Source organism: Equus przewalskii, chromosome 26, assembly GCF_037783145.1.
Source record: "Equus przewalskii isolate Varuska chromosome 26, EquPr2, whole genome shotgun sequence".
NCBI lineage: Eukaryota > Metazoa > Chordata > Mammalia > Perissodactyla > Equidae > Equus > Equus przewalskii.
The window spans coordinates 25,691,120-25,718,287 of record NC_091856.1 but is presented as its reverse complement, the minus strand read 5'-3'; the positions used below and the strand labels follow the sequence as shown (position 1 = coordinate 25,718,287).

General features: G+C 55.3%; 1 protein-coding gene across 7 annotated transcripts; it reads left to right on the top strand.

Annotated features, from left to right (window-relative positions):
- The first annotated feature begins 1,987 nt into the window (after positions 1-1,987).
- On the top strand, positions 1,988-26,313 carry LHX6 (LIM homeobox 6). Of its 7 annotated transcripts, none has more exons than XM_070597064.1 (10): positions 1,988-2,267; positions 3,434-3,505; positions 3,898-4,080; positions 4,438-4,559; positions 13,435-13,655; positions 15,577-15,677; positions 15,891-15,986; positions 16,202-16,376; positions 19,522-19,625; positions 24,153-26,313. In XM_070597064.1, the coding sequence occupies exons 1-10, from the start codon at positions 2,184-2,186 to the stop codon at positions 24,171-24,173; spliced, it is 1,179 nt and encodes a 392-aa protein (XP_070453165.1). In that variant the 5' UTR covers positions 1,988-2,183; the 3' UTR covers positions 24,174-26,313. The 7 variants fall into 7 exon arrangements, with proteins under 7 accessions (XP_070453165.1, XP_070453160.1, XP_070453159.1 ...); XM_070597060.1 differs by lacking the exon at positions 1,988-2,267 and adding an exon at positions 2,402-3,116; XM_070597059.1 differs by lacking the exon at positions 3,434-3,505 and having other exon boundaries at positions 2,045-2,267.
- Positions 26,314-27,168: the final 855 nt, after the last annotated feature.

Here is a 27,168-nt window from a genome sequence, read left to right as displayed (position 1 = left end):
GTCATGTATGTGGCCTAGAAATCAAGAATATGAGCTCTCATGTCAGATAAATCCAGTTTTGAGTTCTTGGCACTGGCAATTATTAGCTGTGTGGCGCCATTTGGGACATATTACATGATCTCCCTGAACCTCAGTTTCTTCTTCAGTAAAATGAGTACAATAAGAGACACTACCTCATAGGGTTGTTGTGAAAAGAATATGAAGCCGTAATTGTGAAACACTGACCTCATCATGGATTGAAGTAGGAGTAGTAGCTGGATTTATTACATGCAAAAGAGAGATTTGCGGGGGAGGAGGTTGTTTGTCTGTGGTCATGTGGATGTTTGAGGGGATGTTTGTACGTGCGTGCACATGTGTGTGTATATGCACACACCTCACCAGCTTTCACATTACAATTGTGCTCTTAGTGTAAAAGATCAGGGTTCAGAGAGAAACTTTCCACTCTGAATTTCTGTGTCTGAGAGCAATAAATGACTGGACTGCAGGGGGTGGGAGATGCCATTAGCTGGGCCTGGGCCCGTTTCTGGGTACCTCAGTGTCTGTAAAGGAACAGATACTTGTACCCATCAGAGATACAGGAGTGGGTCTTTAGTAGTATGTTGGTGTGCAGACCTCCTTGTCTGTCTGTGTCCAGTACGATGTGCCTGTATGTGTCCAAGACCTAGGGTGTGACTATTGGGAATCCTGTGTCTGCAGTGGTGTGTGTGCTGTTTCTGCCTATAAATGGTTATTTCGCCATCTGTAGGGATGTATGTGCATGTCTGTGGGTGTCTGGGTAGAGGATATAAGGTTTTACACAGGTTTGGAGCTCTGAGGGAGTCTGTGCTCTCTTGAGTCTAGATGTGTGTGCAAGTGTAAGAACAGTGTAGGGGGTGTTTACATTTGTAAATGAGGTCAATTAGGGAGGTGATGGTATGTGTGATGGTGTGGGGGTGGGGTATTGTGGTGTCTATAGGGCTGGATCCAAGTCTGAGCGTGCTTATTTGTTTTTAGAAGAGGATGTATATTTACATGTGTCTCTCTAGGCTGTTTGTGTGTGGTGAAGCGGGCTGAGGCTATGTCCACTTGTGTGTGTAAGTTGCAGGGTATTGGTGTGTGTGTGACTCTGTCTTTGAGTTTGAGGATTTGGGGGTCTGTGTGTTTGGGGGCTGTGTCTCCTATCTAAATGCCTGGGCCTCCCTGCCCTCCCCACCTCTCTCCCTATCAGTAGACCCCTAAAGAAGGTGAGATGGGCATTAGTCTGGATAGTTCAGCAAATCCTGAAGGGAAGGGGCATGTCCCAGACAATCCCTCCCAGGAGAATTCAGGGAAACAATCTATCCCCCCACCACCCCCAACCGCTTTCCCCCACCCAGTCCAATCCCATTCAGTCGTTAGGAGCCGGTGCACTGTCTGCTTGTTATGAGCAGAGGTATCGGTGCAGATGTGTGAGAGTATGTGCGGATGCCTTATATTCGGGTAAACGATGTGAACAGATCATCATTTGCATCAGTATGTACACAAATGTCCCAGGGGTGAGATTGCATCGACGGAATATAATGTGTGACTTTATATGGAATCCATCTCGGCTGATGACCACGAGTCCCTCCTGTACCTGTGAGTGGGGCTGTCCCTGAGGGCTGTGGGTGCCCCCTGAGGGAGGGGCAGTAGTGAGAGCTGTGTGGATGTGTGCCTGCCGGTGCCTTTGTATGTCAGCGCGTCTCTGAGGCTCTCTGTCAGCAGCTCTGAGTTTCTGTGTGTCTATATGTCTGTGTGTGTGTGTCTCTGGGTCGCTGCCTCTCTGTGTGTGTCTCGCTCTCCCTTGGCGGGGAGGGGATTGGTCACGCATGACTCATCTTGAACCGAGCGGGGCTCCAGCGGCAGGGCGGCCGCCGCCGCAGCTGGAAGGGGAGGAGGACAAGGAGGAGGGAGAGGAGGAGGAGGACTACGAAGAGGGGGAGGAGGAGGAGAAGGAGGGGGCGGGGGCCTCTCCAAGTTTGTCGGGACCTTCTTCCGAGGCAGCGGCGGCTGCAGCCGGGGAGGCCGGGGCGGCGCGCGGGCCGGGGGCGGGGGCTGGGGCCGGGCCCGGGGCAGCGGGGCCGGCGCCTCCGCTCTCCTCCTGCTCCTGCTTCAGCCTCTGCTCCCATTGCGGCCGTGGCCCCCCTCCGCGCTGCGCGCCCTCTGAGTCCGCCGCTCCCCGGCCCATGTACTGGAAGCATGAGAACGCCGCCCCGGCGCTGCCGGAGGGCTGCCGGCTGCCGGCCGAGGGCGGCCCCGCCGCCGACCAGGTGAGCGAGCGAGCGAGTGGGCGAGCGGCCCGGGCCAGGGTAGGGCAGGGGCCGGGACCCAGCCGGGCCGGGCCGGGTGGCGGGCAGCCGCAGGGAGGAGGGGTGCGGGGGTGCGCCTGTGAGTGTGTGTCTGTGAGTGTGTGAGCGCGCGCGCGAGCGCGAGGGGGGGTCGCGGAAAGCGGGAACACATTATGCAAATGTTGGAGGAATTTCTCAAAAAGCGATTTAGCAAAGACACAGGCGAAATCAAGAGGAGGCGAGGCGGGTATTGTCCGTCTGAATAGGCGCTGATAGCGCCGATGCGCCGGGGGTTGTGCGGCCGCAACGCTGAGGATCCCGACGCGGGGCCGGTCCCGGGCGCGCCGAGGGGCTGGAGGGTGCTTTTTCCGCCTTTTGGATGCCTCTGTTTTCTCTTTTTGGTCGCGTTTCGCCCCCGACCTGGCCCCCATTTTGTTCTGGGTTTCCCTCCGATTGGCCCTCGAAAGGTGCCTGAATCCGTGTCAGTATTGCCGCATCAATTTCTCGGCGCGCGCCCGGCCCGTGGGCTGATGCTCCCAGCGCTCCGGGTTTTATTTTCTTCAAACGCCTCCCACCCCCCATCTTTTTCTTTTCTTTCTTTCTTTCTTTCTTTCTCTCTTTTCTCCTTTTTGCATTTTCTGCCGAGAGGAGGAGAAGGGAGCGAGGAAGGGGGGTGGGTGGAGAGAGAAAAAATTCGATTTTTAATTACTACCATTAAAAAATCAAATTTGCAATTCTTTGGGCGGCCTGATGGATCTCACTGATTGACAGTTGGAATTGACACTCTGGCTACCTCTTATCTTGGGCATTCACGACAATTTCTAATTGCAGGTAGTTTGTGTGTGTGCGCGTGTTTTTTTTCCCCCTCAGAGGCTTGGATTGCAAGGGAACTAAGCGATTACTTCAAGAGCCACGGGTTAAGTGCAGGGAGAGGGGGAGAGAGAGGGAAAAAATCCAATCCAAATTCAAATTGCTTCATTAGAGAGACACCGCTTTTGTGGGGAAGGGCTTTAAATGCCCACTACAAAGTTAGGACTCATTGTTCCGCGCCGGTTTATATAACAGGCGCGGGGAGGCGCTGGGCTCAGGCTGCGCCGAGCCAGTTTTGCAGCCGCCGCCGCCTGCGTTCCCTCCCCCCCCTCCCCCAGGTGATGGCCCAGCCAGGGTCCGGCTGCAAAGCGACCACCCGCTGCCTTGAAGGGACCGCGCCGCCCGCCATGGTGAGTTTGTTCGGCCCTGCCTTCGGTCTCAGGTGCCCCGGCGGCCCTGTCCTGGGGACCTGGCCCGGCTTTCGGGCCCCGAACCGCTGTCCATGCGCTGGGGCACTCCCGGAGGGCGCCGCCCCTCTCTGAGCCTCAGTTTTCCTGCCGGGAATGTGGGCTTTGACCACTCCTGGCACCTAGGACGCACGTGTTAAAAGTAGGGGCCGTCCCTTCCTCTCCAATGGGCCCTTCCATTCTTGTCCTCTAGCCCATGGCGCGGCGTCTCGGGGGAATTTCGTTGTCAGTTGGTGCGCTGGGGCCCCAGACCTGTCTCTGAGGCGGCGGCAACGCTGGGCACTGGGCTCAGCGCTCGGCTTAGCGCTCGGCTTTCACTCTTTCCCCCACTGCAGGCTCAGTCGGACGCCGAGGCCCTGGCAGGAGCTCTGGACAAGGACGAGGGTCGAGCCTCCCCCTGTACGCCCAGCACGCCGTCTGTCTGCTCACCGCCCTCTGCCGCCTCCTCCGTGCCGTCCGCCGGCAAGAACATCTGCTCCAGCTGTGGCCTTGAGATCCTGGACCGGTATCTGCTCAAGGTGAGACAGGAGTGGGGTGTTGCCCGTGTGTGGCGGGGTGTGGGTTGCAGCCCATTGGGCTGCAAGGAAGCAACGCCGGCACCAGGTCCACTTAATTCCGAATCCTGGCTCAGCCGCTGCCTGATTGCGTGGCTTTGGGCGAGTCTTAGCGTCTCTCTGCGCCCCCGGCTTCCCGTTTGAAAAACGGGGAGACTTTATTTCTACCTCCCCGAGCCTCAGTGTTACAGAAGAAGAATGGGGAAGTCACATGCACCTTCAGAGCTCCAGCATCTCTGTCTGCAAATGGGTCCGGGGAGGCTGGGGCCGGGCGTGAAAAGAGGCCCGCGCTGAGCCACCTCCCACTCCGCCCCCTCACAGGTCAACAACCTCATCTGGCACGTGCGGTGCCTCGAATGCTCCGTGTGTCGCACGTCGTTGAGACAGCAGAACAGCTGCTACATCAAGAACAAGGAAATCTTCTGCAAGATGGACTACTTCAGGTAGGCTGCGGCCGCCGGGCCAGCAGTGTCGCCGCAGGCAGGCCCCCCAGGCGCGCGCGGTGGCCGCCTTTGCGGCGGGCGCGTAGTCTCTGGCTCCGTCTTGAGTGCGCTCCTGGCGCGCCGCGCCGGCCCAGCCCGCCGGCTCTCAGCGCCACGAACCAGGAGCTCCAGGCCGCGCCCGGGTGCCGGCACCAGTCCGGGCCCGAGATTTGTTTCCGATTCCTGCGGCCCACTCGGTTTCAGTCGCGTCTCTGGCTCCGTCTTGGGTCCTGCCTGAGTCTCAGGCTCCAGTTCCGACCTCCAGCGCCTCGGTCGAGTTCTGATGTCCCCGGCTCCGGCCCCGACCGGTTCAGACCCCAGCCGCGATCTGGCTGCATCTCCAGTGCGCTTCGGCTCTGGGTTCCAACCCTACTCCGACTTCAGCCGTGCCGGCGTCTCTCCCGGCCGGACCCTGAGCTGGGCTCCAGACTCTTGCCCCGGTTCTGACTTCGGCTCCGCTCTGGGTTCGGGTCTGGTGCGGCTCCAAGCACTAGTCTCGCATCGGTCTCAGATGCAACCCCACATTCAAGCGCCTTGTCCTAAGCCCCAACCTCGTTCTCCGGCTCCGCCTCAGCTCAGACACCGGCGTCGCTCGAGGGTCGCATGTCGAGTCTGCTAGGGTCCTGCCTGGGTCCCAGGCGCCCGTTCCAGTCCCAGCTCCGTCGTCGTTTCCGGCACCGGCTGCAGCCTCTCCCCGGTCTAGGCTCGGACTTTGGGGCTCCGGGACAGGAAGGGGGAGAGTCGGGCGCGGAAGCCAGGGCCCTGAGTAGGACCACCCTGGGCTGCGCTCTTTGCGCCGCGTCCCCGCAGCTCTCGACCGCAGCTCGGCTCATCCTCCCGCCGGCGTCTCCGCCGCTTGCGCGCGCCTCGATTCTAACCAGGCGGCTGGGGCCTGACCCGGTCATGAGGTCGAGGTCACTGCGAGGTCAGAGGCGCAGCCGCCCAGTCCGTATCCTGGCGGGAATCTTGAACCAGGCTTGATGCGGGCCAGGGGACCTACGGAGTCCAAAGAGAGTGGAGTGGGATTGGTTCCTGGGAGGGGCGCCTGTTCCCAAGGGACTTTCTCAGGAAATGGAGAAAGCTACTGCCTTAACCTCCTCCCCCCACCCCCAACCCACAGACATCCTTCCCATCCTTGCCTCGGGGGAGGTCATGTCTTCAGTCTTCCTGGGAAGACTGGAGCCCCAGAGAGTCCCCCTGAGAGCCAGGGAATGTAGTGGAAGGCGATGCCCACCTCGCTATCACAGGCATTGAGTTTTTGGGGACTTAGAAAGAGAGGACCTTGAATCTAGGTGGAAATTTGCAGCATTTGGTGCTGGGGTACTCTGGGGAACCCTAGGAAGCATGGTTCAAGAAGTGGGCTCTTCTTTTGTGTATGGGTGTGCAGCTGGGGTGTGCATGGGGAGGGGGGTCTACCAGGTGCCTAGGACTCAGCGTGCAAGGAGTGTATGTAAGTCTATCTCGGTGGATCTGTGCAGTGGCTCTGGGGAAATGTGTCACCGAGCAGGGTCGGGGTGTGTGGACAAAACGTGTGTTCCTTTATGACCAGCATTTGTCTTGAAGTTCATGTGTGAGTGTCCAGAGTGTGTGTCTATGTGTGAATGTTGGGACTTGGTGTGTGTGTGTCTCTGTGTGTTTTGTGCAAGGTGGTCAGGACAAGATTATATCTGGACAGGGATCCAGAGGTGAGAGGGTGAGGATTCTGAAATCTTGTCCTTCCTCCCCATCCCCCCAGATGGCATTCCTGCTTAAGGCCTTAACCCAGGCACTGAGGGCTCAAGGGTGTGGTGTGGACGTGGGTTTGTGGACCACTGTGTGTGTGTGTTAGAGCCAAGTTATCACTGTATGGTGTGTAACCAGAGTGCGATATCTCCTCCCACTGTCTCATCTGACTATTGGCTAGCCAGGGCAGGAAATGGAGGTTAGAGTCCCTGTCTAGCCACCTCCCTGCTCTATACCTGACTCCAGTTGATAAAAAAAAAAACACAAGCCAGCTGCCATTTAGGGACTCTTTGGGCTCCTCAGCTAGCCAGGGACAAGGCTCCAGCTTACGGAACCCAACATGATGATATTTCGGCCTCCTCCTGGAGAGTAAGACAGGGGTGAACCCTCTCCTGGCTCTCCTGGCGGCGATGGACCTGGCAGCCCTATGAGTCACTTGCCCACCTTTCCTCGCTGCTTCTTCAGTCCCAGCTCATGCCCAGGCTGGACCAAGCCTCCTTGGATGCTGTGCTTTACTAGACCTTCAAGGATGGGGCAAAACTCACATCCTGACCCCACTGTTCAGAACCTCCACTGGAGTCCCCCTTCCAGAATGAAGGATGGAGTGAGGGATGGGATGTGCAGTTATTGTGGGGAGAGGCATAGACCGGGCTTCATCAGGCCAACACTGAATCACTGTGTGACCTTGGGCAAATCACTGCATCTCTCTGCCCTCACTGTCTTGCTTCCAGAGTTATCTCTCTAAGCTGCCAAGGAGGCCAGTGAAGGGAGGAAGGCTCAGTAGTGCTCCCTAAATGGCAGGTACTGTGGGTGCCAAGATGATCACTATTGTCACCACTGTCAGTAGATTCCGGGCACAATCCCCTGTTGGCATTTCCTCACGCAGTTTGGGGAGCAGGGATGGGGCCAGGCCATTTCTGGGCTGCAGGTTCTGAGCATTAACCCTTTTGCAGTGACAAGAGCCCCCAAAGCAAAACTAAAACAGATTTTTGGTTAAGAAAATGAAGGAAATAAAAGCTCACATTCCCTGGGATGAGGGAAGAATTTTGGCTCTTCTGAGCATTTCTCTCCCAGCCAGGTTTCCCTGCAGGCATAACCCATCCCTGGCAGCCCCACCTGTAACAAAAATAATAAAACCCACAAAAAGGGAAAGAAAAAGCCGGCGGATTGCCAGGCGGGGACTATTGTCTGCTCTGAGCAGCAGCCCATGCTCTGGGTGGCTGCTGCAAGGGAGCTCTTCCAGGAGAAAGCATGAATGGTGGCGTGGGAGGCAGAGTGCCCCTCTCCAGAGCTGGGGCTCAGGGAGGGGCCACGCACTGGGTTTCTGAGCCCTCTGCTTCCTGAAGCCCAAGGCCAAGGATCTGGTTGGATACAGATACAGACCCGAGCACTTTGTCCAAAAAGAGGTCAAAATTTCTCAACGGGGTAGGGGGAGGGAGGAAGTGATCAAGATCCCATGGAGGATGCATTGGGGGCTCCCATGATCCTGTGGCCTCTGGTCTTATCCCCCAAGGGAAGGTGTCTCCCCAGTTCTATCCCTCATCTTGCCCTCCTGGACACCCTCCTGGACACCCTCCTTCAGTCTCCTTTGGCAGAGCTGGCAGCAATGGGGACTCAGGAAGTTAGAAGTTTAGGAAGGCACTCCAAGCTCACCAGGGTGGGAGGCTGCAAAGCATGGAGGGAGTCCAGAGGACCAGTGCTGCCCCTGCCTCATTTGCATTATTGAGAGGGGTTGGTATTCCACTGTCTGTGCCCTTGGCAAGGTCACTGGACCTCTCTGCCTCAGTTTCTCCAGCTCTCCTTCCAAACAGGGACCTTACCAGCCCTTATGGGTTTGATGAGATTCCCACCTCCCCTCACACCCCGAGTCCTAGCAGAAAAAAATTACCACCAGGGAAATGTGCTGTTGCTTTTAATTTCTTTACTTTTTTTGTAAGACCATTTTTCTTTCTATTTCCTTCCAAGAAGTGAAGAAAAGTCCTGGGGAAAAAAATAGTGTTCCTTTCTGGGGCATTCACATCTCCACTGTGCTCAACAATCACCATCCCAGACAGCTTCCTGCCGCCCACCATCCTGCAGCTGCTGCCCCCCAAAGGGGGCGTGGGCTGATCTGCAGTGCCCTCCTGGCCCCCTCAGCCTCCCAAAGCACCCTGACCATTGTATAGTTGGGGAGATTGATGTCTGGGACAGTGGAAAGTGATGTGCCAGGGTCACACAGTGAGAGAAAGTGGAAGAGGGGCTGGCAGGCTGTGAGGACCCCCTTTCTGAGAATATGTGGAGCTCTCCTCTAAGCCAGAAACTGTGTTAACCCTTTAGATGTTTTATCTCATTGAATCCTCAGGTCTACCCAGTCAGTATGATACCCTCATAATCACTACATTATAGGAGGGGAAACTGAGGCCCTGAGAGGTGAGGTCACACAGCTCATAAGTGGCAGAGCCCGGATAAGCCCATGGCTGCCTGACTCCCCCATCCCTGTGTCTAATCGTTCAGTACTCTCCTTCTATATGTGAGATATGTCAGCAGCCCCTCTGTAAGGTGGAGCCCATGGAATGGCAAAGACCCCCTCTGCTGGCCCTAACATTCCCTGCCCTGTTTGCTTGGCTTCACACAGGGAGTACGCACTGTGTGCTCTGACATATGACTCTCCCTGGGGGGGCCCTGGGAACACTAGTGCAGGAGTGACTTCCTCAGAGGCTGTGACTGGAGCAACTTTGCCAGGATCAGGTCACCATGGTCCCTGGCCTGCTTGCCTCCTGGCCATGGGAGTGGGGAGTAAAGGGTTAACTACCTCTCCTTGTGTTTATGGGGGTGGGCTTCAGAGAGTGCCTTGGGTTGGGCTATGGGGGGTTTGCCGCCTGGAGTTCCTGTCCCCTGCGTGGCCCAAATGACTTAGGGCAAGCCCCCAGCCTTCCTCCTTCCGCCTTGAGCCTGAGCTCCAACCGAGGGCTCAAGCGGGAGAACCCCCACCCCCTCCCCCAAAGCGAGGGTCCCCAGGGAGGCTCAGAGCTGGGAAGCGGCCCCCCACCGCGGCAGAGAGAAGCCCAGCGGCCGCCAGCTGTTGGGGGACAGATGTTGGGGGAGCTAAGAGGGGAGTTCGGGGGAGGGGCCTCGGGCCAGGACCTCGGAGGCGCCGGGCGTTTTAACCTCTTAATTGCTGGTTCTGTTTTTTTCTGGCTTCTTCTCTTAAGGGTTTGCCCAGAACAGAAGGAGCAGAGGGGATGGGAAGGGCTCTACCTCTGAGCCCCCTTGTTTGCCTCATAGAATCTCTCTAAGGCTGTCAAGGGAACGTCCTGAACGCAAAGCAAAGTGAACCTGGTTTGAGTTTCGGCACTCTGGCTCGCTAGCTTCATAACTAGCATTGGTCTTCCCACTCTGAGCCTCAGTTTCCTCATGCAGAAAAGGGGTAGGTTAGTAATAGGGAAAGGGGTCATACTGAAGCTCCGATGAGCTCTTTCGTTGAGGCTCATTCATCCAACAAATAATTACTGAGTGCCTACTCGGTATCCAGGGGCAGTAGGCCGAGAGAGCGAGCCTGACTTGGTCAAAGGCACTCAGTTCCCACTGCACAGCCAAGGGTACCCAGTTACCTCTGCTCCCTACTGAGGGGAGAGAGGGCAAGGAGGCGCGCGATGCCGACCCTATTCCTTTCAGTAGTTGCCAGGATGCGCAGCATCTGTCGGACACCTCTCCATGCCCAAAGCGCCACTGTTCTTTGCGCCTTTGCCCCACGGGCGCACGCCGGCACTCAGGAAGGGGCGCGCACAAGGCTTGGGGTGGGGGACGGTAGCCGCGCCCCCTAATCCCTTTGGCGCTCCCTTCGCAGCTCCCGAACACCCCTTTCTTGAAGTTTCGTTGTCTTCGCTGCCGATTTCGCTGCTTCCGGAATCCGGCGGCTCGGGCCTCGCAGCCCGCCTGGGAAGGAGTCTGTCGGTTTGTCAGAGCCTCGATCCGTAAGCCTCCTCTTGCCCCTTGTTTGTGCTCCCGACTCCTGCCCTGGGTGGGGGACACGCTTCAGGAGAGGCCCGCAACGCATTCAAAACTGCATAACGACCTCCTACCCCCATCCAAGGATCCAGCGCGAGGATGATTTCGTTAACTGGGCTGAGCCACGGCGAGCGCAGGGAGATCCTAAGGCTGGGGACAGCTCCTGGCATTTGCGGTGACGCGCGGAGAGTGAGAAAGTTGCTCAGAGGTCACTATCGGCTGCTGCCTCGGAGCAAGGGGGTAGAGGCACTGTGAGCGGCCAGTATAGGTGCAAAATGCGCCCGGGCGTCGGGGACTCGTGGAGCCGGAAGATCAGGGGTGCACAGGGAGTCTTGGACGGGTTCCCGGGCGAGGACGATGAATCTCGCAGAGCCAAGCGCAAGGACTCGGGAACGTACCCTCCAGCGCAGTGCACCGGCCCGGGCGCACGGAGACCACAGGCAAGAGACGCAACTGCTCTGACTTGGCGTCTGAAGGCTGGGACCTTCCTTTCCCCAGCTAGTCCCGCTCTTTGCATTCCCCTCCTTCCGAGCCGGCTGGGCCCCAGGCCCCGAGCGCTGGAGTTTCCAGGACCCGCGGCCCAGAGTGGAGACGCGACGCGGTCAGACGAGGCCCCTTTCTTGTTCATACACCTGGGATTCAACTCTACTCATCTCCCGTCCGGCTGCTTCCGCAGGTTCTAGGTCCTTTTGGCACCTCGGATAAAAACTCGGCCCGGGCCCCACACACTCGGTGTGGTCCTTGGCAAGTCACTTGTCCACTCGGAACCTCTGATTCCACGTGTGCAAAATGGGTACCATAGTCCCCACCTTACGCGGTTGCGGCGTAGCGGAGGGGGTCCAATAAAGGAGTCGCAGCCCAGGACTACGGACCGCAGCGAGGGCTCCGCTCACAGCTGGCCCGAATTCTCCCTCTCGGAGGCCTGAAGTGCTCGCAATCCGGAGCCGGGCATCGGAACCGGTGTCAGCCCCATGGCGGGAGGAGGCTGAGGTGGGCAAAGCGGTTTCCTCTTCCCTTTACTGAGGGATTGGGAACAGAGACCACAGGCTGTGCTGGGCTCTCACCTGGGGAAGCCGAGCTTCCGAGGTCGGGAACTGCCTCTGTTTAGGGGGCGGTTGACGCGGCAAAGGCCCCCCCAGCGCGTCCTGAGCGAACCGCGCCGCGGGCGGCAGGGTCCTTGCGCTCCTTGGAGGGAGCGGCCTTGGGGTCAAGTCTGGGAGCTGGGGCTGGCCGAGGCCTCTGCGCTCCGCCCTCAGTTCAACACAAGAGCGTTTATTCAACCGGCAGTTGCTTGCATTTCCAAGGCAGGCGAAGCTGTAACCAGAGCGCGTTTGCTGGTCTGCTTCCTCCACATACTCACAGGCGTTTCCCAGTGCTCCTCTAGGTGGAAGTGTGCCGGCCCTGGGGACACAGAGGCAAATCTTCTTGGTCCTCTCCCAGGAATGCCCGGGATGGAAGAGAGAGCCAAGGAACCAGACGTCTACAAATCGCTGTGATCAGCGCTGAGAGGGTGGTGCTGGGAGTTGTGGAATCTTCTGGGAGGGCGTGTGGGAAAAGGGAACAGCCCCTCAAAGGCCTGGGGTGGGAAAGTGCTTCAGAGGGGGCCATAAAGACCTGGGGAATGAACTTCCGTTGAGGCTGACTGGGACTCACGCTTGGGTGTGGGGTGGGGGATCTTCAGGAAGGTCAGGGAGTAGATGAGCCTGAGAGGATGTGGTCTGCTGGGCTTTGTAAACTCCAAGGGTCTCGGGCCAGATCCAGATCCAGGCTCCAGAGTGGAGCCATCAAAGGACTTTAAGCAGGGAGAGGACAGGATTCAGTGTGCATGCTGGAAACTTGGCTGTGGCAGCTGTGTGGAGGATGACTTGGCAGGGGTGACACTGGGAAACCAAGGTGGAGACTGGCAGTGAGGGGTTCATGATGGGAGCCCAGCCCAGGAGGGCAATGGTGCAGAAGGAGAGGAGGAGGTGGGTCCCAGAGGTACTTAGGGAAGGGAACCAGCAGCACCTGATGGTTGTTTGGATGTGGGGTTGAAGACAGGGAGGAGTGTATGATTTAGGTTTCTAAGCTTGAGGGGCTGGATGAGTGGTGGCACCATTCCCTGAAACAGAGTGTGCACAAGAGGAGACTGAGGCCCCAAACGTTGAGACAGGGTCACAGGGTGAGTCATCCACTTACAGAACAAACCTACCCTGGTGCTCAGGGGTCAGACCTTGGGCTGGCTTCTGGCACAAGGAGAACTAGACTCTGCTGCTTCCTGGGGGGGCTCCCAGTCTGGTGGTGGAGGCGGCTGCTCCCTAATAGCCACACCACAAAGCCGGAGGGAGAGGGGAAGAGGCCGAACCAAGGAAGTCTTAAGGGAGAAGGGGGAATTGGATTTGGGATTTGGGTTTTTTTTTTTTTTTTTTTAACATTTCATGTTAGAATGTCACAGGCCTCCAGAGTCTGGGACTATCTGGTTACTTAATAGGACTACAAAGCACTAAATAGTGGTTGTCATTGCTGCTGTGTTGCTGCTGTCACCTAGTTCAGCTCAGGGCAAGAACAATGAGAATTCAGAGGGGCTCGACAATTTGCCCAGGGTCACAAAGCCAGGAAGTGCATATCTGTCTATGCTTCCAAGAAACTGAGAGCTTATCTACAGCTGGGGGACAGTTCATTCATCTCTGGAGACAGACCAGCTAGGGTTTCTATGCTTGCAAGCTGTGTGACCTTGTGCAAGTTACTTTACCTCTCTGGTCCCCATTTTCCTCATCTGCAAAATGAAATTGGGCACATGCTGGGCATGTGGTAAGTGCTCAAAAATTTGCCTATTATTAATATTTTTATATTTTCCCTAACACATAAAATACTTTAAAGAGCCGATTGTTACATATAAATGTAAGTGATCATTGTAGAAAATTTGGAAAACTCTGAAAAGCACCAAGAAGAAAATAAAAACCATCCACCAGCTCACCTTCTAGGTGGGACTTGGCTGCAGAGGGTGGTGCATCCAGACAAAGGAAAATTCGTGACCCTAGGCCCTGAGGCCAGGCCCCTGGCGCGGGTGGGCCACTGGGGTTTGGAGGGGGATACGGATGGCTCATCTAAGCCTCGCCACCCCCTTCCCTGCCCCGATGTCCCGCAGTCGATTTGGGACCAAGTGCGCACGGTGCGGCCGACAGATCTACGCCAGCGACTGGGTGCGGCGGGCGCGCGGCAACGCCTACCATCTGGCCTGCTTCGCCTGCTTCTCGTGCAAGCGCCAGCTGTCCACGGGCGAGGAGTTTGGCCTGGTCGAGGAGAAGGTGCTGTGCCGCATCCACTACGACACCATGATTGAGAACCTCAAGAGGGCCGCCGAGAACGGTACCCAACCCGCCCCGCCCAGCACCCTGCCGCACCTCCGCCCCCAGCCCTCACCTACCCCACCCTACCCCAGCACCCCAGGAAGCATCCACACTCCACTAGGGACTAGCGTTGAGTTTATCACCTGGAGGAAACGTCGGGGGGTGGGGCTGCGCACGAAGCATGCGCTTCTGGCTCCACCGTCTGCTCCCTATTCTCCCAACTCGTACTCCAGCAGCTCCAAGTCAGAGGTTTGAGGATGGGGTTTCATCCTGGACTGTAAGGAGAAAGGCCTTTGAGTCTTGAGATCCATGCTCCAGTTTTGCTTTTGGCATGCTGTGCTGACATATGAAGTTACCGTTCCTCTCTGGGCCTCCATCTCCCTATCTGTGCAAGATGGATGTTAGACTAGAAAGATTCCTAAATCTCTTCTGGCTTTGATACTGTGATTCCCCAAAACACATAGGCCCAGGGATAGGGCTCAGGTCTTCCAGGGATTGTGGGGGCTGAGTCACAAAGTATCTGCCCCATCCCCAGAGCGTCTGAGGAGGGGTGTGGACCACCTTGCCTCGGGAATCCCCACATTGTTCTTGGCCATGGCCACACCAGGGCCACCACTTTCTCCTGCCAGGGCTGATCAGGGCTAAGTGGACCTACGTGGGGAGCAAGTGAAGCTGGGGTTCTGTGAAGTTACCTGCAAGTAGCTGAGTAAGTCAGCAGGAGAGCTGAGATGGAAACCCAGAGTCAGAGCTTCCCCTACCCATGCCCCATCAGTGACCCCAGGCTCCTTCCAAACTTGGACCAGCCAGGACCACTCCTGGCACAGCCTTGTCAGTTACACGAGCTCTCACAGCCAGGTGAGACCCCAGACTCCTGCCCTGCGGGCAAGCTCAAAGGCTTGAGATCTCCTTTACTGACCAACCCTCAGTTTGGGCTACTATTTGACTTTTCAGACTTAAACACACACACACATTCGTTATAGGAAATTGAGAAAAGATGGTTAAGCACAAAGAAGAAAATAAAGATCACTCCAAGTGCCACCACCCCTCTTTTAGTGTATATCCTCCCAAATGTTCTGTGTATGGATATTAGAATGTTTTTCTTACAACATTGTATTTTTCCTAATTAAAAAAAAATTGTGAACTGCGGTGGAATTACTGGTATTTTTTATTTTCTTCTTTGTGCTTATCTGAATTTTCTGAGTTTTTGATAAGGAGCATGTATTACCTTTGTGTTCAGAAAAATGAGGTATTAAAAATAAAATGGGAGTATGTTTAGTGTGATTGTACAAGTAATATAAGTGGAAAGAGAAAAGCTAACATATACTCCAGTTAACAAAATTAAACCTTAGAGAAATAAGATTACATATGATTGTTGTAAAAAACTCAACAGTTGCAGGCGTATTAAAAGTAGAGTCTCCGTAATGGTACTCGTCAGTGTAGCTCCACTTCCAGCACTTTACTGTATATCCTTCCATCCTTTTTGCTTCCATCCGTTTTACAAAGTTAGGATCAGAGTTCTGTAACCTGCTTGCTTCTATCTCCACTGGCCTTTGGTTTCCCCAGTTTAGCTACGAGGGGGCCCAGTTTGGGGCGCGAGCGTTAGCCAGCTGTTAGAATGCTAGTCGAAAGGTCCGGGGCAAGGGCTTTCTTCTCTCTGAGCCTCAGTTTTCTCTGCTGTAAAACGAGGATAATGTCGCCCGTCCTCAGGGCTGTGAGACATAAAGGGCACACCGAAAGAGAAGCGTCGGGTACTGAGCGGACACTCAGAAGTGGAAGCCCCTTCCCCAAAGACTGAGCTCAGGGATTAGGACCCTGGGTCCCCGCTCCCGGCCAACTGCGCTCCTGACCCTTCCAGGGACCAGCTCCCCCCACCCCCGTCCTTTCCAGGCTGCCACTCGAAGAGATGGGGACGCGTGGTCAGCCGCTTCTGTCGCCCCCAGGGAACGGCCTCACGCTGGAGGGGGCAGTGCCCTCGGAGCAGGACAGTCAGCCCAAGCCGGCCAAGCGCGCGCGGACGTCCTTCACCGCTGAGCAGCTGCAGGTACCCGGGAGGGCTGCGAGGGGGCGGTGTGGGCGGGGCCTCGGACTGGGCGGGGCCGAGAGAGGCTCCTGGCTCCGCCCCCTCTGCCCGGACCGCGGGTGGCGGGGAGGGGCTGTATTTGCCTGGGGCGTGGCCTCCGAGCCGGAGCCTCTGATTGGCCCGGGGCCTTGGCGACCTCCACTCTCGAGCCTCACTGGCCCCCGGCGCCGGCAGGTTATGCAGGCCCAGTTCGCGCAGGACAACAACCCCGACGCGCAGACGCTGCAGAAGCTTGCGGACATGACGGGCCTCAGCCGGAGGGTCATCCAGGTGGGGCCGGGGAAGGCGGGGCCTTCGGGTCCGGGGCGGGGCCTACGGGCCTGGGGGCGGGTCCTCGAGCGCGTTGCTAGGCTGCGGAGCAGCGGGTCGGAGGCGCACGCGGCCGCCCTTTCTCAGGAGCGGACGAGGCAGCCCTGCCTGGGGTCCCCCAGCCGCGCGTGCGACCCTTTTCCACGAGGCTGAGGCTGCTGAGGCTGTCGTTCCAGGTGTGGTTTCAAAACTGCCGGGCGCGTCATAAAAAGCACACACCGCAGCATCCCGTCCCGCCCTCTGGGGCGCCGCCGTCCCGCATCCCCTCCGCCCTGTCCGACGACATCCACTACTCCCCGTTCAGCAGCCCCGAGCGGGCGCGCATGGTCACTCTGCACGGCTACATTGAGAGTAAGTGACCGCGACACCCAGGCCGCCCGGCCTGCGGGAGAGGGGGGCACGGAGGAGCGCGCGCGGGCTGCGGAGGCCTGGGGAGGCCTTACCGAGCCTCATGGGTGAAGATGTGGGCTCCGCAGTCACTCAGACCTAGGAGTTGGGGAGAGGGGTTAAGTTCCTGGGCTCTGCCTCAGTGGGGCTGGACCCTTAGTAGAATGTAGCCATTCAAAAAATACCTTTCAAGCACCCACTCCGTGCCAGGGCCCGAGGACTAGGGAGAGCACCTGCCCTGGTGGTGCCTGCGTCCTGGTGGGAAAGATGACATGGAACAATAACCAGATAGATAAGTGTGTGGTTTTAATTGTGATGATTCCTATAGCAAAGGTGCTGGATGGGAGTGTCTGGAGATGCTACCTCTCAGCAAGCTGCGACCAGAAAGATGGGTGGGATTAGTGAGACACGGCGTGGGGAAGTTAGGGTGCAGGGTGGCAGAGGAAGTGAATGTAGGCAGACCTACAGCCTGCCGCAGAACGCATGGCACCAGTGCATTTGGGGTTGCAGAAAAAGGCCAGTGTAGTTGGAGGACATGGGGCTGTGAGGTCATGGGCAGATCACTTAACCTTCTTGAATCTCAGTTTCCTCATCTGTAAACTGGGACATTAATAATGGCTAGCTCATAGGCTTATGAGAATCCACTCATGTGTTTAGTAAATATTTTTTGAGCGCCTTCTGTCTCCTAAGCACTGGGATACAACATAAAACACAATAGACCAAAGCCTGTGTGCTCTTGGGGCTCACATTCCAGAGTGGGAGGTGGGTGGAGAGACAATAAACTAATAAAGGAGGGAGGGCAAGCATGTCAGTGGGGACTGAGCACTGTGGGCAAGGTGGGGGGCAGGTCATGGTGGACTGACCTTTGAGCGGAAGAGAGGGAGTAGCCTTGTGCCTTTCTGGGGGATGAGCATTCGGTGAATCTGCTGTTGAGCAGGTGCTGATCACAGATTTTTTTTTTTTTTTGCTTTGAGGTTATTTCCATTGATTGTTTCCTTAAAGCTAGGCGTGAACAGAAAAACAGAAGTGGCTACGACATACCCACAAACTCAAATTCTCCCTTCTCTGGGTCCAAGGAAAAGGAAAAGAGAAGGGGGGGTCAGAGATACTGCTGCTGTGTAGAGTCCCTGCCACTTGCCAGACACTGTACTAACCATGTTTCTAAATGTCAGAGATCACTATCCCATTGTACAGATCAGGAAACCAAGGACCCACAGTATGTTAGCGGGAGCCAGTATTCCTTAATAATCGAGCGAGTGTGGGCTTTGGTGTCATGCTGCTGGCTTTCCAATCCCATCCCTGCTGCTTACTAGCTGTGTGACATTGGGCAAGCTTCTTAACTTTCCTGAACACCAGTTTCCTGATCTGTAAAAATGAGGACAATAAAAATGCTTGTTTCAAAGTAGCGTTGTGACCAGCAAATGAGATCATTGACTTAAAGACTTCAGTATTTGGTGAGTGCTGGATGAGCATTAGCTTCTCTTGTGATGGTGGTGGTGGTTCTGGTTGGCAGAGCTGGGAGTGCACGGTTCTGCCTACTGCATGGGGCTGCCAGTTAGAAACCATGTCTCTTTGTTTTGTTCCGTTTCTGAACCATCTGCTGAGTAGGAGGGACTTTTTCTCTCTTTCTTTTCTAAACAATGACTTATGTTCAGGCTGCACAGAACCCATTGAAGATCTAGTTCCTCTATTAAAGGTGCTAAGGACCAGGAGCTCTCTAGGCACCAGGAGCCTGGGCTACCAGCTAGTGCTAGCTGTGGAGTTAATAATAACAGCTAGGTGACCCCCTTGGGAGTGGGGCCATGCCCTCCGGAGTCATGCCAGGACTCTGCACACATACTTTGTTGACCAAGCCTAGGTCTGTCTTTGATGCCTAGAGAAGGGGCTCAGGTGCCCGCGCCTCTTCCCCTTGAGGTGGAACCCGTCTTGGGGCAGGAAGTGCCAAGGGCGTTTGGACCCACTGCCTCTTGCTTCATAACTGACAGTCATGTCAGCACTTTACTTTGCAGTTAACTAAATGGACAGGATCCTGAGTTTCCTGGAGCCACAGAGCTTGGAATTTGATAAAAAGCATTGGAACCAGACCCCAGAATAATGCACGTACACACAGAGTTTTCCATGTAATAATCTCAGGCTGTTCATGGCCTCCTAGAACACCCAAGATAAAGAGTCCCCCATCTTATACAATTGCTTTATTCTATAGATGAGGGAACGGTGGCTCAGAAAGGCACAGTGACTGGTCCCCAGTTACATATCAATGTAAGTCTCTGTACAGGGCTCTTTCCCCTGTGACCAAAGAGGATGAAGCACAGGGAAGAGAGAGACCATGGACTTCTCCACTGTAATGGTAAAGAGTCTGAAGCCTGAGAGATTTGGGTCAGGCGTAAGGAGGGACTTCCCCCCACAGTTTTAGATGTTGGAATAGGGTACGGAGATTCATTCAACAAATATAAAGAGTACCTATTAGATGTTATGCCTCATTCTATGTGCTGGAAATCCACAAGGATCTATAATTTGGAAAACAGACAAAAATTCCCACCCTCATTGGAGCTTGCCTTCTAGTTGGCAAAGACAGATGATATCGAATAAACAATAGCAGTATACAGTAAATCAGATGACGCTAACTGTCAAGGAAGAAAAAGCTGAGGAGGGCTGGGAGGGTGGAGCTGAGGGTCTTGGGTTGCAATTATAAATAGGGTGGTCAGGGAGAGCTTCATGACGAAGGTGACATTTGAGTGCAGAGTCCTCTAGGAGGAATGGGGGCAAAGCCGTGGTGGTACCCGGGAGATATGAGGGTACAAGGCACCAAGGGAGGATCCTAATAGGTGGATATAGCCTTGCATGTAGGAGGTGTTCAATACATACTCATTTATGAGTGTGTGTTTATCAGTGAGCTGGAGAGTTATCATATAGCACTTTATAGATTTTAAAGACTTTCACCTAGAGCATTGCAACCGACGCTATTGAAATTTTGCCCAGGGCCACCCAGCTGGTAAGTGGCAGAGGCGAAACTGGTCCAAGGGCCCCACCCTATCAGGCACGAGCATGGGCAGGTGGGATCCTGCATGGAGGCTGGGGGATGGGCTCCAAGGCATCCTCTCCTCCACAGGTCAGGTACAGTGCGGGCAGGTGCACTGCCGGCTGCCTTACACCGCGCCCCCCGTCCACCTCAAAGCCGATATGGATGGGCCGCTCTCCAACCGGGGTGAGAAGGTAAATGGAGCCAGATTGGGTCTGATGGGTCCGAGCCACCCCCCTGGGGATGGGTTTCTGGCAGCGTTCCTCATCACTTAGCAGGCACCACGCTGCTTTGGGACCGACCCTCTCTGCCCAGCATCCTCAGGCCCGCACTGGGCCCCCGAGGCAGTCACTGGAGCAGGTACCAGGGTGTTCTATGGGCATGGCCACTCCAAAGGCCTTCCTGCGGTCCCCCCACCAGCAGCTGGCCTTCTTTCAGACTTGTGAATTTAGTTACTTTGCTCAAACTTTGCGGTTCCAGGGTGGGCTTATATCACATACCGCCTTGCCTCCCACCGTCTCCCTGCTTCCTCCCACTTCCTCCTTTTTATTCCTGTCTGTTGGGAGTGAATTTCCTAAGCCAGTGGGGGTCAGGGGATAGCAGGTCAGCAAGTGACCTTGGTCAACGGGCAAGGCCTCCTTTGTGAAATTTAGATCTCTGATTGTCTCAAGCATCAAGACCTGAACATCCAGAAGGGTGCTGAGACATCACCAGTCTAGTGGCTTGGAAGCTTTGTTGTTATGCACTACAACCCTTTGTTTAATCTTTCCATCACCCATAATGCAGATGAAAGAGGATGGAGCTGCTGTGGGTGAAACCGCAGAGGGACTGGGACCTCCACCTCTCTCTCAGCCCCAAGACACCTTGCAGTTAGCCTTGAAAGCCACTGCTCTAAGGCACCCCCTCACTTTAGAAATGGAGACATTATGCCCAGGTAGCTCAAGGTCACAGAGCCTGAATGAGAACCTGCACATTCACTCATCCACTTATTCATTTATTCAGCCAACGTTTGCCATGTCCTATCTGTGAACAGGAGCCCCGGGGCAGTTGCCAGTAGCACAGGGATGAGGAAAGCATAGACCTTGCCCTTGATGAGGCCACAGTCTGAAGGGGGAGACACACCCCAACAGTTACACCACAGTGTGGTCAAACTGTAATGGGGGAGCCAAGGGATCTGGGAGTCAGGGCGCAGCTCAGGATAGACACAGGAAGACTTCCTGGAGGAAGGTACCATCTGAGCCCAGGCCTGAAGGCTGAATCAGAGTTCATCAGGGAAGGCATGTACCACCATGGCTCTCAGGCAACCCTGAGCAAGTCAGTGTCGATGGCACGCAAGCTTGGGAGGCAGAAGAGTGAGAGGTGGGGCCTCAGCTGCCAGGTGGAGGAGTGTGGCCTCTGTCCTGGGGCAGTCGGAGGCCCTGGAAGCCTCTCTCAGAAACACCACTGTAGCGTCCTCAGAGAGGCAGGGAGCCCCGGGAGTCAGCAGGTATGGGACCAGGGAGAGAGGGCCAGGGCCTTCGAGCTGGAAGGGCCCCCAGGGCCCCTCTGGTCCAGCAGAGTGGAGTCTTGGGTGTGCCTCAGAATCACCTGGGCTGCTTGTAAAGATGCAGACTTCCCCAGCCTCATCCCTAGAGAGCTGACAGGGAGGCCTGGGATGGGGCCTAGGGATCTGCAAGTGTAATACCCAGCCTATGTGACTCTGGCAGACAGCCAGGGGTGGGGACCACTCCTCCAAGACACCCCTCTTACTCCATCTCCTGGTTGAGCACCTACTGTGTACTGAGCTTTGTGCTGGCACCATGGGGGAAGATATATGCTACGCAAATACAAACAGCCTAGTTGGACAGATAGGTTTATAAGTAAATGGTAGGACTCAATGCAGAACCCCACAGAAGCTGGTGGTGGGTGAGCACACCTCAGGCATGTCCCCCCCGAGATTGTCATACTCACAGTGAGAGCTGCTGTTTGTTGAGCAGCTCCTCTGTTCACTGCAGGCACTTTACATATGTTGTCTGACACCTCTCGGTTGCTTCATGGATATGAGGATGGCATTCTCATGGTAAAGATAAGGAAACAGAAGCTCAGAGAGGTGACACGACTTGTCCAGAGATGCAGGAAGTGGGTTGGACTCTGAAGTCTACCTAGTTCAATAATCATTTCCTTTTGCACAGCACTTTACAGTTTACTGTGCTATCTCTGACCTTACCCTTCACAGCCTCCCTGGGGGAAAGATTATGACTGACTCCGTTTCATACCTGCGGAAACTGGGGCTCAGACAGGGCAGTAGCTCACCTGGGGTCACATGGTGAGTGCGGGCAAAGCTGGTCTTGATCCTAGGACTACCTGCCTCAGAGCTGCCCCTTACTGCAAGAGGGCGTTTGTCCTGTCTGACCTGGCACAGGGACTGCAGAGACAACCTGGCACGGTCCTTGTCCTCAGGAGGTATGTAGCTGAGAGCAGGAGGCAGCTACACCCCAGGGTGACAGGGCAGGTGAGGTGAGGGATGAATATGGCTTTCAAGGACCCAGAATAGGGAGTGATGAGTTCTAGGGGAGAAGCAGGGGACAAGAAGAAGAGCGTTCCACATGGAGAGAAGAGCATGTGCCAAGGCACAGAGGCATGCGGGAGGCTGGCTTTGAGGGACCACAGGGTGTTTAGTGTGGCCGAGGCCCAGGGAGGTGGGAGGAGCTCACAAGGATCACATAATGAAGGGCCTGGACCCTTGAGTGAGGGGCTTGGGCGTTATCTGGAGGGCGGGGGGAGCCTTGGAAGTGTTTAGGGCTGGGCTCGGGGGTTGGCGACAAGCCCTTGTCTCCTGGTTGCTCAGCTAAGCTTGTGGTTATGTCTCATTCAGCCTGAGGGATGAGCTGGTCTGGGGTCTGGCAGCTTTGGCTGTAGAAGGTTTCTGGCCCCTGGGTTTGGCTGCTGAGCCAGAGTTCTCTTGTGCTGGGCCGCATCCCCAATTTGATATCCAGCAGCTCTGCAGGAAAATGTCTCCTGCTCCTTCATGACCTTCTGCCCTCTCACCGTCAGGCCTTCCTGCTGGCTCCTGGAAACCTTTTTTTGTCCACATCTTGCCAAACCCATGGGGCCTGGTGGGCTGCGTGTAGTCAGTCCATGTAGGACTGTGTGCGCTTTCTGCTGAGTCCCTCCAGGCCGGAGCCAGCATAGCTCTGAGGAGACTCAGTGCCCCCTGGGCAGCCCCCTGAACCCACTCATCAAGACCAGCACTAGCCTGGCCAAGAGAACGGTGCTCTGAGCATTTGGGGGTAGCATTCTCTGCCTCTCTCATGTCATCATTTGGCCACACATGCCTGTGAGTTTCCAGAACCATATTTCTTCCTGGTCATGGCCCCTGATCCCACAATTTCAGAGCTTGGAAGTCTCTTAGAAATCAGGACAAAGCTGTCATTGATCCGATGGAGACTGAGACCCATGGAGGGGAGGGATCGTACCAGAGTCATCCTTGTTGAGAGAGCTTCTCTTAGTGAGAGCCCCAAGCCAGGCATCCCAGAGACCAGAGGAGAGCATTGCCCAGGAGAGTGGTGAGGCAGTTCAGTGCAAGCTCTGGAGTGGGCGGACTCTGAATCTCAGCTCTGCCACCTTCTCACTTCGAGACCTAGGAACACAATTAGCTTCTCTGAGCCTCAGTTCCTGCATCTACAAAATGGGGATTATAGTAGTTCCCACCACCTGTTGTTGTTGATAACAAGTGCGATAATGTATGTAGAGAGCCTCGCACAGTGCCCGGTACACAGAAAGGGCTCCATAGATGCTGGTTACGACTATGATTACTCTCGTGGAGATCATCACCATGGCTTTCCTCCACCTCCTCCTCATGGTAACCGATCTGGGCAAGTAGCATTCCTGATGGAACAGCCATAAGGCTGTACCCACTTGATGTCCCTGGGCCCCTTGAAACCTCCTCCTGATACTTCATTATGCAAAAGCACATCCCATTGACCAGATAGCTGGTAATCCTTGACCTGAACTTCACAGGACTGGCTGTGTTGGTGGCACTGAGAGGCTTCAGGTGGAAGAGGGAGAGGGGAAGGGGTTGTTCGTCCCTGATCACCCCCTGTGCGTGTCAGGCACCTGCATGTCTGAGCCGCCTGCCTCTCGGCTGTGTGAGGACTGAGTGCATGTGAAGTACTTGGCCCATTGCCTAGTGTGCAGTAAGCATCAGTGACTGTGGTGGCCTCAGAAACGTAGAGGCATGTGGTGTAATGAAGAGAGCTTGCTCTAGAGCCAGGCCTGGGTTGCAGTGCTGGGTCCACCTCTTCCTAGCTGTGTGATGGTGAGCTTGCTGATTTCACCTCCCTGAGCCTCAGTGCCCTCCCCTGTAAAATGGAGAGGATGGCGGGATGCCCTCGTGGGGTTGAGGCAAGGCTTCCGTGAGATGATGCACCTATGGCACTTTACCCAGTGCCGGCTGCAGGGTGCACTGCCCACGAGACATTTGCTGCTGCTCTTGTATCTCACTGAATCCCCCCATTTCCGAGAGAGAGGTTTTGCCATCCGCATTTTACAGATGAGGAAACAGGCTCAGGGAGGTGAAATGAGTTGCCCACGGTCCCACAGCAAGTAAGTGACAGAGCCAGGATTTGAACCCAGATCCGGGCCATGAGCCACCCTCATTCTCCAGGCCTTTGAGGACCTCTGGGGGGCTGCTGGGTGGGGCAGGCCCTCTCTCAGCCACCTTCCATGCCCTCCTCTTGCAGGTCATCCTTTTTCAGTACTAACACTGCCGGCCCTTCCGCATCTGGCCGTGGGCACCCCACAGCTGCCACTCAGCCGCTGAAATCCAGTGTCCGAGCTGCTGCCGGGATCCACCCACTCCGCATCCACCCCATCTGCCATCCTGCCCACCACCAGCTGGGCCCCTGGGCCTGGCCTTCCCCTCTCCTGCTGAGAACCAGAACCCCCCAGGAGCACCGCGGAGTCCTCCTCTCAGAAGGCAGAGCTCCCTGAAATTTGGAATCAGTGTGAAAACAACAGCCCATTTTTTCCCATTTAGACAAGAGTCATCTTCAACTTAAGCTGATAATGATAGCAAAAGGCCGAATTGAATTGTGCGATGCCAACAGCCTCCTAATTTACAGGTTTTCTTTCCTCTCGTATTGGCCTTTATTTACTACTTCCTTGGAACCATCTCTGAATTCTGAATAGCCGACAACCCCCAATGTTATCCACTCTGTTTCTTTTGTCTGGAAAACTCTACAGTGTTTGTGGGATGTCCCCAAAGGAAAGCTATGTTCTAATTTTATCATTTCCATCTGTCTGGTTATGTCAAGTTAATTCAGAGAGAGAAGAGACAGTGACCAACCCTGAGAGGCCCAACAGGGCAGAGATGGAGGCCTGCCCAGACCAAGAGGCAGGGGGATGGGTGGGGGCTGGGGAGGACAGAGACCCCCAGTGGTTTGTTTATCAAGGCGAAGGATGTGGCAGATTTTAAGGAGAGGAAAGAGAAAACTCGGGGTGTGGGGGGGTAACGCCCACCTGGTTATCCAGCATTTAACTGGAGACACAGCAGAGAAGGTGTTTGATCTGTGTGATGACATTTCTGAATGTTTGGGCAGGTTAGAATTGGGGGCCCTTGTTGGCTACTTGTTGACTTCTGATAGGGGTGCTGGGGGCCACTTCTTTGAGGGAGACCACTCACGGGGGTCTGGGGAACAGAGCCCAGGGAATGGCTGTCCGAATGTTCATCCTGGACCCATCTTTGAGTAGGAGAGGGTACCTGCTGTCTAGGTGAGTGTGCCAAGCCCAGGATTCCAGCTGGCTCTTCAGGCTTCCCGACCAGCCCTGACCAGAGCCAGCCCCACCCACTCCTGAGAACGGAGGCCAGGCACAGCTGTGCTCACATCCTCCCTATATTGCTGCAACTCTTCCACCTCAAACAAAAGGGCTTGGGCTGCACAAGACCATGATTTATGTTTTCAGGGGACGCCCATTTGTCCCAAGCTTATCCTGTAATTTTAGAATTACTTGGTGTCCCGATGCATTTCCCACTAGAGGCTGCTCATAAGCATGTTTTAGCCCAAGTCCTCCTTCCTGCTTTGGTTAACCTGATAATGTTGCTTTTGGAAGGAGACTCTAGGACAGGGAAAGCAAGCTCATGGTACATATGTATCTGCTGTCCCTGGTTTCACCCGTGGCAGACATCACTAATCGATTGCAGCACTATCTCACTGAGTCTGAACAAGGTTTCAGAATCCAAATTCTTGAAGCTGGCACCTAAAATGAAAACCTATCTGCCATTCTTGCTCTGGGACCTGGGGGAGGGCTAGGCATGGGTGCAGCCCAAGAAGGGAACCCGCTTCCTTTCCCTGCTGAAGATGGTTTCAGCTGACTCAGGGCAAAGAGAAGGCATCACTCACGATGTGGTCAGTGCAGCTCCTTCCAGAACTCATCCAGTGAACCGTTCCCAGGCCCTGCACTGGGTGCTGACACTAACAGGAGCAACTTGGACCTGATCCCCGGTGCCTGGGGGGCTCTAATCTTTCCTTTGATTTCTGCTCCTGATGATCGAAGCCCCAAGCTCAACCACATGGTCAGTCAGTGGCCAGCCGAGTCCTGCCTGGGGTCACCCAGTACCCACTCTGCCTTGAGCCTCCCCCAGGGTCTGTTCCTTGCGTGGATCACGTGGTCGTAGCATGTTGCAGTTCAGACATGTCTCCACTAGCCTGTTAGAGCAGCCTGGGAATGTACAGGCCATCAAGACTATTTATTTAAATACAAAACAAGAGGGGAAAATACACACACACGGAAAAAATTGTAAGCACTTTTTTGTAAAACCAATGTCTGTTTTGTTACATACCTTTCATGTTGTGCTTTGTAAATGTCTTATTTGTGTAATAAATAAAGTTAATGCAAGTAGAAGTGCTGGCACTTAAATCCAGAACGCCATGGGATTCCATTTCTTTCCTGCTCTCTGGTTAAGGCCTTGGGCCTGGCCCCCAGAGCATCTGGGCTACTGGACAGCACACACCTCTTCCAGGAGAGCTGAAACTGTTTCCCAGTTAGTGACCTGGGCGTTGTGAAGGCACGATGGTGGGTTTCTTCTCCAAGCTTCCTAGGAAATCAGAGTGGCTGCTGTTCTCTGGCCACTGCTGAACACATGCTCTCCGCTGGTCCCTGTGCTGGCTCTGCAGGCTCAGAGAAGGGCCCAGCCAGAGTCTGCCCTAGGGGACTCTCAGTCTGGTTGTAAACAGATGGATCCCGCCAACATGCTGTTGGGGAGGGGGACATTTGAGCTGGATCCTATCAGATGAGGAGTTCACAGAATAGGTGCAAAAGAGGAGATGTTGGGGGGCCAGAAAGGGAGGCGCACAGGAGCCCACTGGAAGATGGGGGAGAATTTGCTATGGTGAAGCAAAGGGAATATGGGATGGGAGACAGGGAGACAGGGCTCCAGCTTCAGCACAAGTGGCTCATATTGGCCTTGTTGGGTACCAAAGCCACTACATAATCTGAGGAGCGAGAGAGCATCTTTCTGCTGCTTGCCAAATTTTTCTTTCAGCAGCAACTGTTTGTACAAGCCAAAGCTTGAGAGGAGGGGAGTGGAGTGTCTCTATCTGATGCAGAGGCTTCCCCAGCGCTCTCCACCCCCTGCCCCATGGACCTGCAGAGAGCAGCTCAGCAGCCTCAGCTCACGGTGGACATGGTCATCGCCTCTGCAGGGCCCCCCTCTTTTCTTCAGATGTTGCATCCCCCATCTCTGCCCCCATCTCTGCC

What these genes read in the sequence shown, in the direction of transcription:
- LHX6 (XM_070597064.1), top strand. Translation starts at nt 2,184, where the DNA reads ATGTACTGGAAGCATGAGAACGCCGCCCCGGCGCTGCCGGAGGGCTGC. An exon ending in TGGACCGGTATCTGCTCAAG is followed by an intron (nt 4,081 to 4,437) that starts GTGAGACAGGAG and finishes GCCCCCTCACAG; the next exon opens with GTCAACAACCTCATCTGGCA. An exon ending in TCTCCAACCGGGGTGAGAAG is followed by an intron (nt 19,626 to 24,152) that starts GTAAATGGAGCC and finishes CTCCTCTTGCAG; the next exon opens with GTCATCCTTTTTCAGTACTA.